Source organism: Odocoileus virginianus, chromosome 5, assembly GCF_023699985.2.
Source record: "Odocoileus virginianus isolate 20LAN1187 ecotype Illinois chromosome 5, Ovbor_1.2, whole genome shotgun sequence".
Classification (NCBI taxonomy): Eukaryota; Metazoa; Chordata; class Mammalia; order Artiodactyla; family Cervidae; genus Odocoileus; species Odocoileus virginianus.
In genome coordinates, this window is record NC_069678.1 from 62,162,037 (window position 1) to 62,178,107 (window position 16,071).

The 16,071-nt window shown below is 43.5% G+C and overlaps 1 protein-coding gene across 2 annotated transcripts in view; it reads right to left on the minus strand.

The window, feature by feature from the left end:
* Positions 1 to 1,522: 1,522 nt before the first annotated feature.
* CACHD1 (cache domain containing 1) overlaps positions 1,523 to 16,071 on the minus strand; it is a 230,899-nt gene continuing 216,350 nt past the window's right edge. For both annotated transcript variants that reach the window (XM_020877747.2, XM_020877746.2), the window contains 6 exons: positions 15,759 to 15,875; positions 14,222 to 14,373; positions 12,770 to 12,931; positions 11,310 to 11,387; positions 10,581 to 10,682; positions 1,523 to 3,294 (listed from right to left, as the gene is read on the minus strand). In XM_020877747.2, the coding sequence (XP_020733406.2) occupies positions 3,056 to 3,294; positions 10,581 to 10,682; positions 11,310 to 11,387; positions 12,770 to 12,931; positions 14,222 to 14,373; positions 15,759 to 15,875 (850 nt within the window). In that variant the 3' untranslated portion in view covers positions 1,523 to 3,055. The remainder of the gene's footprint in view (positions 3,295 to 10,580; positions 10,683 to 11,309; positions 11,388 to 12,769; positions 12,932 to 14,221; positions 14,374 to 15,758; positions 15,876 to 16,071) is intronic.

A 16,071-nucleotide genomic window follows, 5' to 3' on the forward strand; every position in this document is an offset into this window, starting at 1 on the left:
AGGTTATCACCCCATTTAGGTCACAGTGGCTACCACCAAAAAAATCTACAAATAAGTGCTGGAGAGGGTATGGAGAAAATGAACCCTCCTACACTGCTGGTGGGAATGTAAATTGGTACGCCGCTGTGGAGAACAGTATGGAGGTTTCTTAACAAACTAAAAACAGAGCTACCATATGATCCAGCAATCCCACTCCTGGACATATATATGGATAAAACCATAATTCAAAAAGATAACATACCTTAATGTTCATTGCAGCACTATTTACAATAGCCAGGACATGGAAGCAATACAACATCCATTGATGGGGGAACGGATAAAGATGTGGTACATATACACAATGGAATGTTACTCAGCCATAAAAAGAATGTAATAATGCCATTTTACAGCAACATGGATGGACCGAGAGATGGTCATATTGTGGGAGGTAAGACAGAGGAAGACAAATATATGATATTGCTTATATGTGGAATCTAAGAAAAAATGGTACAAATGAACCTATTGAAAAAAATAGAAATAAAATCACAGGAGTCACCAAGGGGGAAAGTGAGGAGGAGGGATAAGTTGGGAGACTGGGGTTGATACACACACACTCTCTATATAAAGTAATAAGAACCTACTGTATAGCACAGGGAACTCTGCTCAGGACCCTGTAATGGCCTGTATGGGAATAGAATCAAGAATGTGTGTGTGTGTGTATCTGATTCACTTTGCTGTATAACAGAAACACCAAAAAACAAAGCAAAACAGACAAAAAATAAGCAGTATAATCTGGGCAAAGGAGCCAATATTGATTGCCCTGATCACAAGTTTCCAAAACCATATATTTCCTTTTAAATAACAATGAAAATGCAAACAAGAAATATTTAAACATTATATGCAATACTTGAGAAGATAAAAGGTAACTTAGAAGATCAAAACTTCAACATAAACCTCACAAACCTGTATGTCATATATTCCAGGAACTGCAAAACTCCGTTGTGTTCTTATTCAAGTATAAGCATTCAATTACTTTCCCCAAAAGTTCATGATTGGGAGAGAGTCTTCTCAAAGACTCACAAAATACATTTTTCTTATTGTCTTTGAGTAGGCTGTCCATATCTTATTTTTTAAGCTCTAAGTTTTGTGATTCTTTTCTTGAAAATAACCAAGTTCCCCCTCTATCAAGGGGTCATAACACAAAGGTTCTCAACTTGAGAAAAGACCCAGTGTTCCACGGAGAAGACAGGACAGTCATTCATCCCCCAGAAATTTGAGAGGAGTCATTTATTTATTATTAATGACACAAATTTAGATGCTCAGAAAGGGGGAGCTACATTCCACACATTTTATTTGCTTTTAATTTTAACCCATTAGAGTCTTAAATTTCTTTGCATATTCAAGATGGTCAGGAAGGCTCTGAAGTTGACTGTGATACTGAAAGGAGGCCTCCTTTCAGTTTGACAACTGATCTGCTAGGTTAAAGTGAATGTAAGTTGCCCTGAGGCATGAGAAGTGGTCCATTAAGAAATCACTACAGCCATTGAAACTGTCCATTCATACAGTTTATTTCACTAGGCTGCAATTTTATACACAGTATGAAGAGGTTTCCTGATAGCACACATATAGTTTACTTTCTGTACTGTTGAAGAACCAATTTTTTTTTTTTTTACATTATATCGTAACACCCTATCATTAAAACATTATTCAGTGAATTTTTTTCCAACTACATATAAATGGAGATTTACCACACACACGGTGCAAGAATGTCTTTATAACATATCTGGATCACAAAATGTGAATCTAAAATACATCACTGTAATTAGAACACTACTTTAAAATTACAATGCCCCATGTTATATCAGCCAGATTTGATAAACCCCTGTGTACCTCACAAAGCAGTTGTGGATATCCACAAAGATATGTGGACATCTTCTTGGGTAACTGGCAGCAGCTTTTAACTATGATTTCAAAAGAAATCTTTAAGAATGAAAATTCTGAATTTGAAAAACTTCTTTTATGTGTTCAATATTCTCAGAATCAAAATGGGACATTAAAAAATTTATAGTCTTTAAAACAAGGAGAATAAATCCAACCCTCCTTTAGCTGAAAGGCTGGCATTGTAATATTAGGTTTCGTAGAAACCTAAGGAAAGAACTGTATGGGAAGTGGAAATGAATTAAAAAGAAACATAAAATTTCTCTGAAAGCTTCCTGGACTGCCCCTCCCCACCTCTGTCAAACAGAGAAAGAATACTGCTTTGCAAATCAAGATGTATTTCCATGACATGATGTTCTAAAGAAAGTGTATGCAAACAAGTCAGAGAGAAAGATTTCTTCATTTTCCCTTTTTTTTTTTTTTGGTGGAGTGAGGCAGTGGGATGGTATCCATTAAATAAGAACTAGAACTTCTGAATCAAAAAACCACTTTAATACACACAAAACAGCTAGGAATAATTGCTGAAAATTTCTCATGTGTTTCCTTTTCTTTCTCCCAAAGTTTGAGAATGTTTTGAAAGTTCAATAAATAGTAGAAAAATAATCCTTTACTTAGAAATTTTGAGATGCATCATTTAGAGCTTAGTATGAGTTCTGTACAGCACGTCTAGCACATCTAGGTACCGCTAAGAAACCAGGTGAAGTCTTCAAAGACACACTTCTCTCTGCCTCTGCCACGTTCTCAGTCTCCAGGGGAGCAGACCTCTCTTTTCTTCCAGTTATGGAGAGCAGAATGTTTCTGGCTCCTCGGAACATTCCTCTGGCTCAGCTTAACAGAGGTTCCCAAAGTTTCATTTATAGGTTCCGGCTCTGTTTAGAGGTTTGTGTCTGTTCATTCCATTGGTGTGATGGCAGGTTCATTAATCAGACTTCTTTCCCCTCCATTTCACAACCAGCCTCGCGTCTTCACAAATGTGGTGCTGCGGCTGTTGCACTTGTTTGGAAACATGTTAACAGGCAGGAAGGTGAGTTCACTGACTCTGGACAAAGCACGGACACGAGTGGATTGGATGCTGGCTCTTCTTCCCTCCAGAACATTCTGTGGCTCCCGGACCTCATCTTCGGACGGAGCCGAGGGGTTAGCATTCCGCGTCCACAGTGTGCACGGTCACGGCCGCCTGCAGATGGTGGCTGTGATGCAGCGTCGGGTGATGCAGGCGGTAGTGGTGGAACTTATGACTCAGGAGCGCGGCAGTCTGGGGTGGTGTGTCCAGCTCCAAATCCTCATCGTGGTTTCCCACGTCCACCCCAGCCGACAAGGGGTCACTGGTGCACGGAGGGTTTTCGCTGTCTTCCTGTGGGCTCATGGTGCTGTAACCTAGAAAGTGAACACAACAAAGAGGCAGCTGAGGAGGGAGGAGATGTCCTGGCAGATTTCTGCAGGCACTGGGAGTCGCTCCTACCTTTGGACTAGGTAAGTGCCAATGTTTGCAGGCTGCCAGCAGACCCTGAAGCGACTTACTTTTAAAGAGATCTTTCCTTAGTTGTTGTCAAAAAGCAATTACACAATAAATACATAATCATTTAAAACAATATAAATAAGAACCCTTTCCCCCAATCCCCTAAACCAACAAAACAAAACTGAAAATCATCCCAATTTTTTCTGATCCACAGATCACCACAATTGACATTTGGGGAAACCTTCTATGCTTTTCCCTGAGACAAGACTATTTTTTACTTTAGAGAGAGGGGGAAAAAAAAAGGCAGCTTCAAAACGCCTGAATGTGATACCACAGTGAGAACAAAGACAGCTGCCACCAGGCCAGCCCTGGTGTCATGTAATCTCTACACACCACCAAGGCATGTATTTTAAAATCCATTTTACAGGTGAGGGAAGCGACAATCAGAGAGGTTAATGAACTTGCCTGAGTTTCAGTCCCTAACAAAACACTAACTCCACAGACACCCACAGCAACTAGCAAAGGAATCAGCTATTCTTTGTGTAAGCTTGTTCACTGTATTTAAAGATTAATTTCTCTTGGTATTCTAAGTAATACATGTTTCAAAAGAAAATGCCCTTGCTGATCAAAGGATTCCATTCCAAGAACCTTGGCATGTTTTTAAATATTGCAAAAAAAAAAAAACCCTTCAAGAATTTTGAGAAGTGACAGCTCGTTAATATTTCCTCTGCATCTACAGTTAGCATCAATCAACACTTACCCGTGGGTAGTGCTAGTCACATTCGTGGCTGCAAAACTGACATGCTTGCATACAGCCAAGCAGGAATAGTTTGTGGTTGAAAATGTTATGCTTCGTGTGAAAATGAGAAAGGCAATTCTCAGTCCTCAATGAAATGTTCAAGCGACAGAATTCTTTCAGTCCAACTCAACAAATATTTACTGGGCATCTACCTTGTGTAAGACACTGTGCCGGGCACTGTAGGAGACCTGGAGATGAAAACCTGATCCCTTGTACGAGGAGCTCATTTGCTAGTGCTCGAGAAATAAAACAAGTACAAGCTTAGCTCAGTCCAATTATTCATTTATCAAAGACCATCAGGAGGCTGAAAGGAAAGACTATGAAACATGAATAAGAGATGTCTATTTTGCTTCAGGATTTCACCACCAAGTAAGAGATAGGTATACTCTAGTGAAGTTCATCCTAAGCGTTCTAAGGGAGGTTTAATTGAAACCCAGCATGTACTGTTATGTCTGACTCTTTTGTGACCCCATGGACTGTAGCCCACCACCCTCCTCTGTCCATGGGATTCTCTAGGCAAGAATACTGGAGTGGGTTGCCATTCTCTCCTCCAGGGGATCTTTCAGATCCAGGGATTGAACATGCATCTCCTGCACTGCAGGCAGATTCTTAATCAGACTGGGAAAGTTTCACAGAAGAACTCATATTTTAGTTGGGCTGTAATGGATGAGTAGAAGTTTGGTGAAGTGGATAGGAGCACAGGAACAGAAGAGCATGGCCAAGAGGACACACGACCATTCCTTTACCACGTGGCTAAGATGAGTGCTAGCAGGTAGCTACAGGAGAGACTTAAATTTACAAGGTTTTGAGCAGATCAGAAAAATAGCACAATCATTTTTGTATTTTAAAAGCAGAGTTATGGTGGAAATTTGGAGGTTGACTCGAAAGGAGAGAGAGGGAGGCAGTTAAGAGGTTATTGCCTCAGCCTGAGTGAGAGATGTTGAGTTAAAAGTATGGGATTGGACAGACATCTCTGGGGTGGAAAAACAATAGAAGTTCATTAGAAATTTGATGTGGGGGACCTGGGGGTGACTGGACAGCAACTTACTGTTGGGATAATGAGAGAGGGAGACTCCAAGATCCTGAGTCTCAGGGAAGGAAATGAATTTTGTTTTTGCACATCTTGATCTTTAGCACCTGTGAATAACATATGTAGAGATACCCAGCCAGAAAAACAAGTAAGGGCAGGAGGTGAGTTCGTTGCTATGTGCCTGTGATTACTGAGTGCCCTCTTGGTGCCTGATGCCAGGCTAGGGGCTCTACAGAAAAGGGGTAAGGTGAGGTTCCAACTCCTGAGAAGCCCACAGTCAAGAAGGGGAAGTACAGGTACGAAACCAGAGGTACCGCAAAGAAATACCAACGCTGATGAACTTGACTTAGGACCCTGGAGGAAGTGACATTCAAGGTGACCCTCATGGGAGAGAGGGATTCCATAGATAAAGAAAGGGGTGGAAAATAATACAGGCAGGGAGAGGAGCACATGCAAAGATGCAGCAGACAGAAAGGCTCCGTGGATTTGAGGAATGGGGAAGAGCTTCATGTGCGAGAGAAGGAGTGAGAGATGAATCTGGACAGGCAGGCTGAGATCAGATCAGGAAGGGTGGTCAAAGAGCTGGGGGGGAAGGTGGATGGCAATGACAAAACGTGTGCTTTAAGATGGTCCCTTGTGGCAATGAGGAGGTTGGATGGAAGGAAGGAGGGCTCCGAGGCTCAGAGTACAGGGGGCTGAGCATTGGCCGGAGGAGACGGCAGGGCCCTGAAGTGAAATATTAGCTGTGTTTCAGTGGAGCAAGCTGCTGTTCAAGTGCAGGGCAGGGCAGCCTCTGGTGACCACATGGATTTTCTGGAGCCCAAGAGGGTTAACATCCTCAAGGTTTCTAGGTTCAGATGCTGGGGAAACAGAGATGCTTTTCCCTCAAGATGAAAAGATCAGGAGCCAGAATGAGCTCCTCAGATTTGGTAGTGCCAAGCCTCAGTTATAGATGTTCTACACATAAGAGATCAAAGTACTAGAAAATACATTTCAGCAAAATCTCAGTGTCTGTGTCGATTATTTTTGGTCAACCTTTAGTGCTAGGCTGTCTTTATCTTGCCTCCAAATACTTCCTGGAAGCCTTCCTGTCTCGCTCATTTACAGGCATCCATTGTAATGATAGTTGATTTCCACAATCGTGGTGTAAAATTCATAGTGGTCCCTCTGTGCCTGCCTTGCCCTCCCCCACTTCCCTCATCACTGTGCTTCATGTTCCATTTGAAGGTCTTTTCTGGGAAACCTTCCCAACCACCACCCACCCCACCCAGTCATACCAACCCACAGGAGTTCTGGTGGCCCTTCTGTGATGTCAAATGGTATTCTCTGCAATTCCTAGCTTAGATTTTACCATATTACAAAAAACATAGGACCGTCTTGTCTATTAGAAAACCCTTAAAGTGTAAGGGCTTAGGCCTCACATAAGGCAGGTGTTTAATTAAAAAAAAAAAAATTTCACAAAATTTTCAGTCATTGGTTTTGTCTGGTGTGACATTTACCAGTCTCATCTAATATTAAAGACATTCTAGGATTCACTAGGCCCTGCCTGGAGCTCTGACTTAAGAGTCTGGGTGCTCTGAACCTGGCTGGTTACAGACCCAGGGGATTGGTGACGGTGTAGGCAATTCGGGGGCATCAGCATTTTCTGATCAGAACCCCAGCAGAGATCCTTCCAGAAGGAACCACTCACTCTGGAGCAATCTTGTTTTACTTGCTCAGTGGGACACTATTGCTCAACCCCTCTGTAACTCAGGCTTTCTCTTATCTCAATAATTAATGGAAATCTGGAGGGAGGGAGTTGTGGAGAAGCAGGAGGAAGCCAAACACATGGTGTCACTTAGCAAATTAATTGAGTGTTTATTCAGTGCCAGGCAATTCTGTGCAGTGCTGGGAACAGTGATGCATAAGACAGACGTGGTCTCTGACTCATGGAGGAGGCAGCACTATTTAAAACACAGAGGATATATACAAATAACTTTCAAAGAAAGATTTCTTTACTATCCAAAGGTATATGGAGAGAAATTCTTGCAAAGATTTTTTAAGGGACAACAGGCTTTAGGAAGGAGGCCAGGCATCACTCAGGAATAAAAGAGCCAAATTAGGCTTTTGCTCTTTGGTTTTCTGCTAATATATTTATCCCCTGGTTCCTAAGAAAGCTCTCTTGATGTCAAGGGATGTTAGGTCCCTCTGGGGACTCACTCACCACCTTGTGGTCACAGAGAGTAACTGCAGGAGAATAACTGCACCTCTAGAAAATAGCTTTGCTTATTTTTCAACCAAATTTTCAAGGTTCAGCATTAGCGTTTTAAGTCTTTTGGCATTGACTTCACCAGGAGAAAATTTCCCTTTTCTAAAGAAAAAATATTGCTTAATGTACATTTGAGTAATGTTTCTAATGAGATGGTAACTAAAACACAGATTCACAAGGAATAAATACATACCACTGGTTTTTAACTTAAAAAATAAGCTAGTTGATGGTTAGATAGAATGTGATGTTTTCAAGAGAAATAATGGGCAAAGCAGAGTATAAGAGTTAATAGTTAAAAAAAAAAGAGTTAATAGCTGAGTGCTGGCAAAAATCATGCTAAGTGGTGTTAGAATATTGACTAAAATGCTTCAACCTTTCAAAACCGTTCTTATTTTGAGTGTTTAAGATAAAAATTAAAATCATATTCCTTTAAAATACAAAACTTTGTTGGCAACATGAAAGATTTCTAGTTAAAAATGCAGCCTGGAGTCTCCAAGTGTAGCTTGACAGCATTTAGTTTTAATTCTAGTAATATCACCACTCTGAACCACACCCAGAAAGTCTTGTCTGTTCAATACTTATATATTTATATATTTTATTTTTTTGAGGTTTCCTTTTGTGCCTCAGACCCGAAGACTCATGTGTAAGTAAGCTCACGGGGTACCAAAGAACCTTGGCATGACCAGTTCAAGGGTGAGCACCAGTGTCCCCTCACCTCCCCGCCCTGGGTCTCACATGATTTACTTGCAGATAAAAGTGAACCCTGTTCCCATCTTTTTCTTTGTTCCACTTCTGTAAGGGAACTGTCATATTCAGCCTTTTCTCAATTTTGTGAATACATGCATGCATTTGTAGTTTCTTGCTGGATTACCAATTCTTTGAGGGCAGAGTGGGTGTGGAGGTGAGGAGGTCAGGCTCTGAGCTCATGCCTGGCCGTGTGTTATCTCACTTCATCCTCATGACAACCTTACCGGGGGTACTTTCTAATCCCCTGTTAATTATTAGGAAACCGAGGTCTAAGTAGTTTCACTGAGGTCTCACCACTTGGAAAGAAAGGGAGAGGTGGGACTCCAAGTGGGTTCTGCTTGACCTGGCATATATAAGCCGCTCTGTACCAGGCTGCGGCAGAAATAAGACCACCCCCTTCCCAGCACGCTCCTCCAGGCCGAGCAAACAGCAGATGCCTGATACATTCACCAAACAGGAGAACGCCGGCCTGAGTGTCTCGTGCCACAAAACCACTATTAATGGATCAGATTTCTGTGTTTAATGTGTACCTACGGCTTATCCTCTAGGCACCACGGGGACGTTAGCTTGATGTCAGTTTTAGTGACCCGCCATACAGGTTCAGGGATACGACAGCACTTGGTTAAATGCTACTGATTTTGTGGTGTATTTGGAATTACCTGGAACGTCAGTGTCTTCCACTCCTTTTGGTGTTGTATTCTGTCTGCACGAAAAACTATTTTTCATTCCTCGGGGATAACAGGGATCCAATTATTGTGAAAAATGAAAGAAAGGAAGCCCTTAGCTAGATTCCTCGGCTTTTAGATACTGACACGACACTACGCCTTTTATCTCAGCTGTTGCTTCATGTGCCATTTTACTAAGACAATGGGAGGGCTAATGCGCATTGGAAATGTCATTCAGAATTCCAATTTTGTACTGAAGTTGTTTCTACCAGTGAGGGCGGTAGGGGGAGGGGGGTGGAGAGAAAGAGGGGGATGGGCAGAGGAAAGGAGGGTGGAAGGAGGTAAGGCGATAGAGACACAGAGGGAATGAGAGAGAGAAAGGACTCGGTATTTCTGCTGAATAAGAAATTCTTTCTGTTGAACTTTAGTAGCCTCAAACCTGTTTTATTATTCAAAGGAGAAGCACAGAACTGCCTGGCAGAATGAAATTTATGCAGGTTCAAAGGTTTTTCTGGAAAAAAGGCAGAAAGTCAAAGAAGCTGAGAAATTAAAGTTCTGCTTTGACTCTCCATAGAAACCTGAAGGTTCTATTTAGTTAGTGGGAACAATGTCATTCAGAGCCCAAATTAAGAGTCCCTGGTTTACAAATCAGAGCTCTGGCTTCTCCAGTTTTCCAAAGGGATTCAGAAGACCTGGCTGTCATGCAAAAGGCAGCATTGGTTGCTCTAGCGAATATCCCCTTCTGCATTTTTTAGTACAGGTGTGGAAGCACACTGCTTGAAGACTTTTTTTTCAGGGTAGATGTGGAGAAAGCAGAATAAAAAAAGCACCAATGCATTATTTATGCATTGTTAAAAAGACCTGATTCTGGGAAGAAAAGAAAGATTTCTGGAAAATGGAACAGGTATATAAAAAAACAAAAAGGCCTGACAATTACAGGAAAGGATCTACACTTATATTTCTGTGGAATGGGGACAGAGCTGCCTAGACAGTGGGACCCAGCTGTTGCTCTCTGTGACAACAAGCCGCAGGGACACTGGGAAGGTGAGATGGTACGTGGTGGCCATGCCGCTGGTACAGCCGTGGACTTAGCACTCAGAGTCTCTCTCACAGCTCAGCGCCTATCCCTCCTGAGCATCTAACAGGCACCGGACGCACCTCCATGACTTTGCACACACTAGCCCCTCTGCCTCTAATAGCCTTTACCTCTCCGTTTTCTTTAATCATCCTTCAAGACCAAGGGTAAGTGTTGTCTCTTTGGTAAAGCCTTCCCAGGGCCGGGGGATACCCGCTGACAGTGTGGACTCTTTCCAGGTCCCGAGAGTGTGTGGCCAAGAGAGCCCTTAACAATCCTGCTGTTTGCCAATAAGCCTCACGGGGCCAGTAGGATCTAAGAAGATGCTGATTCACTGAGAACCAAGTGGGGTGGTAAGCCGCTACCACTGAAATAATCTGAACCCTTCTTCATGGAGAAAACCCAGGGGGTTATCTGTGTGCCCAGAGGTTATCTGACGTCTGCCTGGCAATGCTGAACCATAAGCCAAAATCTCTTGGGGGCTCTTGTAAAGGTGTCATGTTGGAATGTGGCTTTTTGGAAAACTATGTCAAAATGATTTACTCGAGCAGAGTAGGAAAGAAGAAAGGGTGGGTGTGAGTACTCGCCCACAAGCACATCGCGGTCCTCAGGGCCTCAAGGGCAGGATGCCAGATCTTACCGTGATCACTTTCTGTTCCTGAGCGACCCCAGTAGCGACGCCTCCTTTCTGGACTGTGTGCATGACGTTCGATGACTGCGGCTATAAATCGAGTATTGCTGACTGTGGAAGGCAAGGATAGTTAGTCACACTTAGGCCAGTATCTTTACTGTATGATAAGCACATCTGCTCTAAGCAGGCTCTTTCACATGAAAGGGGTTGTTATTTGTTAGAGAGCTAGAATGAGTAATTTTTTAAAAAATTTTGAGGATTAGGGAAGTTGCTTGTAGGACTGGGGCAGGAGGTCCCTAATTACATATCTTCAACATGCATCAAGAAGATATACTTTCCATACAGTTAAAGGCCGAAGCACCTCACCACAAATGGAGCTCTCTTTTGATAAAGAAATGTTCTTTTTCTTCTCCCCAGTTGTATACATTAGTTAAGGGATTTAAAAAATGCATACCTGATGACTCCCTTTCTAAAATGCTATACTGGAAAGTAATGAGGAGGAGGAAAGCGAAGAGTAAGGTGTTTCAGGTCCAATGTACTTAATGCAACAAAGAACACTCTGAATTCTTTGTAGATTTTCTAAAACAAAGCAAAGACCTATGCTTCCTCCTAGCAAAAACGGGAGATAAAAAGAATCCCATCATGTCAAAGCATCTTAAATTTTAATACAAGAAAGCACATTTATCTTGGACCAGCCCCCTGCTGACACGTTGGTGTGGAGGCCGCGCGGGTACTCACTGATGCCTCTGTCATCGTGGCTGTCGTCGTCCCTCTCATCTCTATCGTTCTCCAGGTTGGACATACGCACGGACATTTCTACCCATCATTAAAAGGAGAGAAGCATGACTATTTAATCAAACAAAATCACCCACTTTAACACCCTGCAGAGTGCTCATCTGATGGTCGGGTGACAGCATTCCATCAGGAGTGAACTGAGGCCTTATCTCATTTTTTTTTTTTAAAGGAGGAGGCAGCAGGAATCAGAAGAGGGAGAACAAGAGGTGAATAATCCAGAGCAGCACCTGAGATGGATTTCTAGAGACACAGGAGAACAGAAGTTGATTGAGGCTAACAAGTCTTTAATCGGCTCCTTCACCAGCTCAATGGATACGAGTTTGAGCCAACTCTGGGAGATAGGGAAGGACAGGGAAGCCTCGTGTGTGGCAGTGCATGGGGTCGCAAAGAGCCAGACATGTCTTAGTGACTGAAAAACAGCAACAGATACCTGAGACAGAGGGAAGGGGCCTAAAACCAGGGCTGGCTGTGCTGATAAAATGGTGCTGCAGAATCTAGAAGCCAAGCCTAAGGTAACACTGGATGGCTGTTGCCCTCAGTCGAATCAAATCTTACCAAGAGGAAAGAGCTTTGTGGTCAGCTCAGTTACTAAATCAGACAACATGACCCCATGACCCCCCGACAGGATTGTGACCACAGAGAACTATCCCAACATCAGCTAATCGTGACAGCTACCAGGCTCCTGACCAAGTCCAGGAAAAATGACGAGTGAGCCTTACCTCCAAAAGTTGGGGTGACACACCCCTAAGGGCTTTTAGGAGGATAGGGATAGTCATTTGCATCCTTTTTGCCCCTTGCAGATGAGCACAGATACCACACTTAACTCCTGATATGGAAGCCATAATTACTAATTGCTCATCTTGGCAAGTTCTTATCCAGGTTGGACAGTTCTTATCCTATTTTAAGAACTGTGATCATCGCTTTGAGTGTGTGTTCGTTCACACATATAATAATGGCTACAATAGAACAGACTCCTGTTCTGCCTTTAGTGGCCTGGGCTGTCTTTGATCTGCCCATCTTTTTTGGAATAGCAAAGACAGCATATCTGAGCTCAGCGAAGAACAGAATTTCCCACTAAGCCTCCCAACTCCCTTCTTCTGGCTTCTTCCAGAGTCAGGCTGAGGTGGGCTAAGTAGCCATGTAAGGAGAGACGGAATCTAGGGATTTCCTGGAGAATCGAATGGGGCTTGCAGGATTCAGGCCTTAAAGAATGAGCTGTGAGCTAAAGGAGAGAAGCAGGCTTTGGGGACTTCTGAATCTGTTCCACAGAAGCAGAAAATATAGTGCTATTCTTAGAGTTGCTTAAAGGCTTACAACTAAAAGTCATTGTCCTTCTAGCCTGGGGACAACCCTGGGGTACCTGCTGCTTCCTGGAGGAGCTTTGGGGTTCATTTCAAGCTCACCTTGGGCAGCAAGAGGAGACATATGCTGATGACTCCGGCGATGAATCTGATGGCGGTATGCGTACACAGCCAGGACCAGGACCATGATGCAGCCCATAATGCCTCCAGCCACCGGGCCCACAGGGGCACTTTTGATCATGTTCAATGTGACCACCTCATCACCTTGATCAAAATAAACAGACATCCCTTGTAAAGACTTCCCAAGTGTAGTAGCAGATGGGGATGGGGGTGAGATGGAAAGAATCTAGTGGGAAGGGGTTGAGTGAAGACATGTAAGAACAGCTGCTTTAAGGCTTGACTTTCATGAAGAAGACCCACCAGGATGGAGGAATAGGGCTTCCTTTAATTTCTGGTTCTCAAATTAAATGTGGGTTGCTTGGCAGGGCAAGAATACAGTTGGCAAGGACTGGTAAAGTAAGTGAATGGATGAGAATCACTTAGACATGCAGTCTAAGGGCCCAGCTCTGGGGTGTGGGCTCCTCTTAGTACAGAGGTGAGGGAGGGCGACGCGTGCCTCTCAGCAGATATTTACTGGACCTGGTGACATTTATTTCAGTGGATCTGTCATGTTACCTCCAAAAAGGATCCCATTTCAAAGTTTATGGGCTCCCTTTAAAATACTGTTTGCACTTTTCAGGCAGGAAACTGCAGGTGGGACTATAAAGTGACTTCTAGGAGCAAGGTCATGTCCCAACCTGATCCAATAGTCATACATGGGCTCAGAACCCTTCCTCACAAAGGAAAAGCTTTTCTTCCCCAGAAAGGCTCATGCAGAGAGAAGTAAAAAAAGGCATTCACTGAAGGTTTAAATATCTATTCACCTGAGAGCACGCTCAAGATGCTTGTGCTGACTGCAGTAAGACACAGAGAAAATCTCAGGTTGTATTTGGGGAGTAGTAGGCAGGTAGTATTTGGGGGTTTTGGGGGGCCTGATCCCAGTGGTGTTCCTCCCAACAATGTCTCTTTCCCCCACCTAAGTCGCCTGCTGCAATGGACAGTGTGGGCTTTTGTTGAACTCGAGGCCCTAAATACTGATTTGGAGCCCTAAGATGTCTGTCTTCAAAAGTCGTGAGAGAAGGACGCAGCAGGAAGGCGATGTTCATGGGTCACTCTGCCCATCACCAGCCCTGCGCTCCAGACAGCTGGGATTCACATTCATACAAACCCCACAGCTCAGCCGCTCAGAAATCAGGCCTGATATTTCTCAGAACGAGCTTTATGGGAATGCATTTCAGGCTTGCAAAACTTGGCAGGAAAGATGGCTGCTCACTCTGCACAGGAGAGCTAGCCAGCTTTGAAAGTAATTATTTGCCGTGGTTTTGCAACTCAAAACTACTGGCAAAGGAAACAGGGAAGTAGGTTAGGGAATTATTTTAAGATCTGTGTTCTAGTATAGAGGCTAGAAAATATGTTTTCAAGAATCAAGTTATTCTGGGTTCCCCAAAACATTACCTATTGCTCCCATGTCATCAACATAGGGACTTTTGGCTCCAACGATCCCCCCAAAGCATTCTTTCTGGGGTGCACAGTAGGATTTGTCCAGGTGGGTCTTCCCATCGCTGTCCACCATGCACCATTCACAATCCAGCACACCGAAGCAGTCCCTGCCAGAAAGACAGTGCTGAACGTTCCAGAAGGCAGTGTCAGGCAGGCCGAGCACGTGGACCTGGGCATCAGACAGCTCTCGGGGTTCCATGACTCACTACGCTGTACCCTCCTGAGACTGAGTTGCCTTTCCTTGTGAAAGGAGCATGGCCATTGTCCACCAGGGGAAAGCTGCCTAATGTCTCTCAACAGCTTGGAGATGAGAGAAACAGAATTGCTCTCTGTTACTCAAACCATGAACTCCACACATCATGGGTTAGTGCAGGGTCACTTAAAATCATCTTAAAAGACCACATGGCCCCCAAGGTTTGTTAGGCTTTGGCCTAACATCCTTCAGGTTTATGGTTATTAAAAAAAAAAAAAAAAAAAAAAAGGAAGGAAGGAAAAAAAAAACCTGATTAATCAAGTTTGGGAAATAGTGATCAGTTAAACATTTCTTTACTGCAAATTTCTTAGAACTTTTAATATGTTGAGTGAATTATGACACTCTAAGAGAATATATGCAGTGTTTCTCACGCTAGGCTTTGGATAACTGTGTAACACACCGAGTTAATCTATCTGATACCCTATAATTCCTCTGTTAAAATACATACCAAAAGTAGAACTGGCTGCCCCTTTCACCCACTAATTTTGTTGAATCAAATGGCAACCTGCAGCTGTCTAGTCCCAAACACCCTAGGGAGGAGGTGGAGGGAGCAGGGATCATGCAGTTTTTTGTCCACAAAACTGCCATAAAGTATACCTGTTTTCTAAGAAAGAAGAATTGAAAAGTTTCAATGCATCACACACACAGCTGAGTTCTGTTTCTAGAACCCATGATTTCCTGCTCCCTTGGCCTTGCTTTGTCATGCCATTTCCTCTTATGCCTCTTATTTCTAGAAAACTTTTCCACCCACAGATGAGGCTACTAATATAGGTGTGTGTGTGTGTATGGGCGTGCACGTGCAAGCATGGGCCCGTTAGTTGCTCAGTCGTGTCTGACTCTTTGCAACCCCATGGACTGTAGCCTGCCAGGTTCCTCTGTCCATGAGTGGGTAGCCAGTCCCTTCTCTAGGGGATCTTCCCGACCAGGGATTGAACCCGGGTCTCCTGCACTGTAGGCAGATTCTTTACCATCTGAGCCACCGGGAAGACCACTAACATAGGTACATGTGCCAAATATCTGTAACAAGTAGAAACCAAATAACACTAAAATTGGTGGATAAAAGGCAGATAAAAGGCACTTTTAGATCTGAAAAACTGGCACATCTTTTAAGAACATCAAAAATGGGGATGATGAATATCATCCGGAAAATCTCATTGAGGCTGCTGTTCTCTATTCTTTCCTAAGCTCTGCTCCCATGTCTGCGATGTTGACGTGAGTTCAGCACTGGGAACTGCTTACCCACTCTCCATCCTCTGACTGCACCTGCTGTTTACACACTGGTGAAGAGCATCCTGCAGGCCAGGGTCAATAGCTGTGTACGTCACTGGCTCCTGGTGTACCTCACAGCTTGGGTTTCTATGAAGGAGCAAGTCTGAAGGTTAGGACCGATACCATCTGCATTCCAAACTCATCATGGCCTTGGCCCCTGACAGTGCCATCTGGGTTTGAACTCTGGCTTTGTCATTTACCTGTATGAAACCTGGGGCCAATCTGGTCTTAAAATCTGTCACTGAGAAAAATAATGCTATATTGTGTGTGTGAAAGGTTCCTA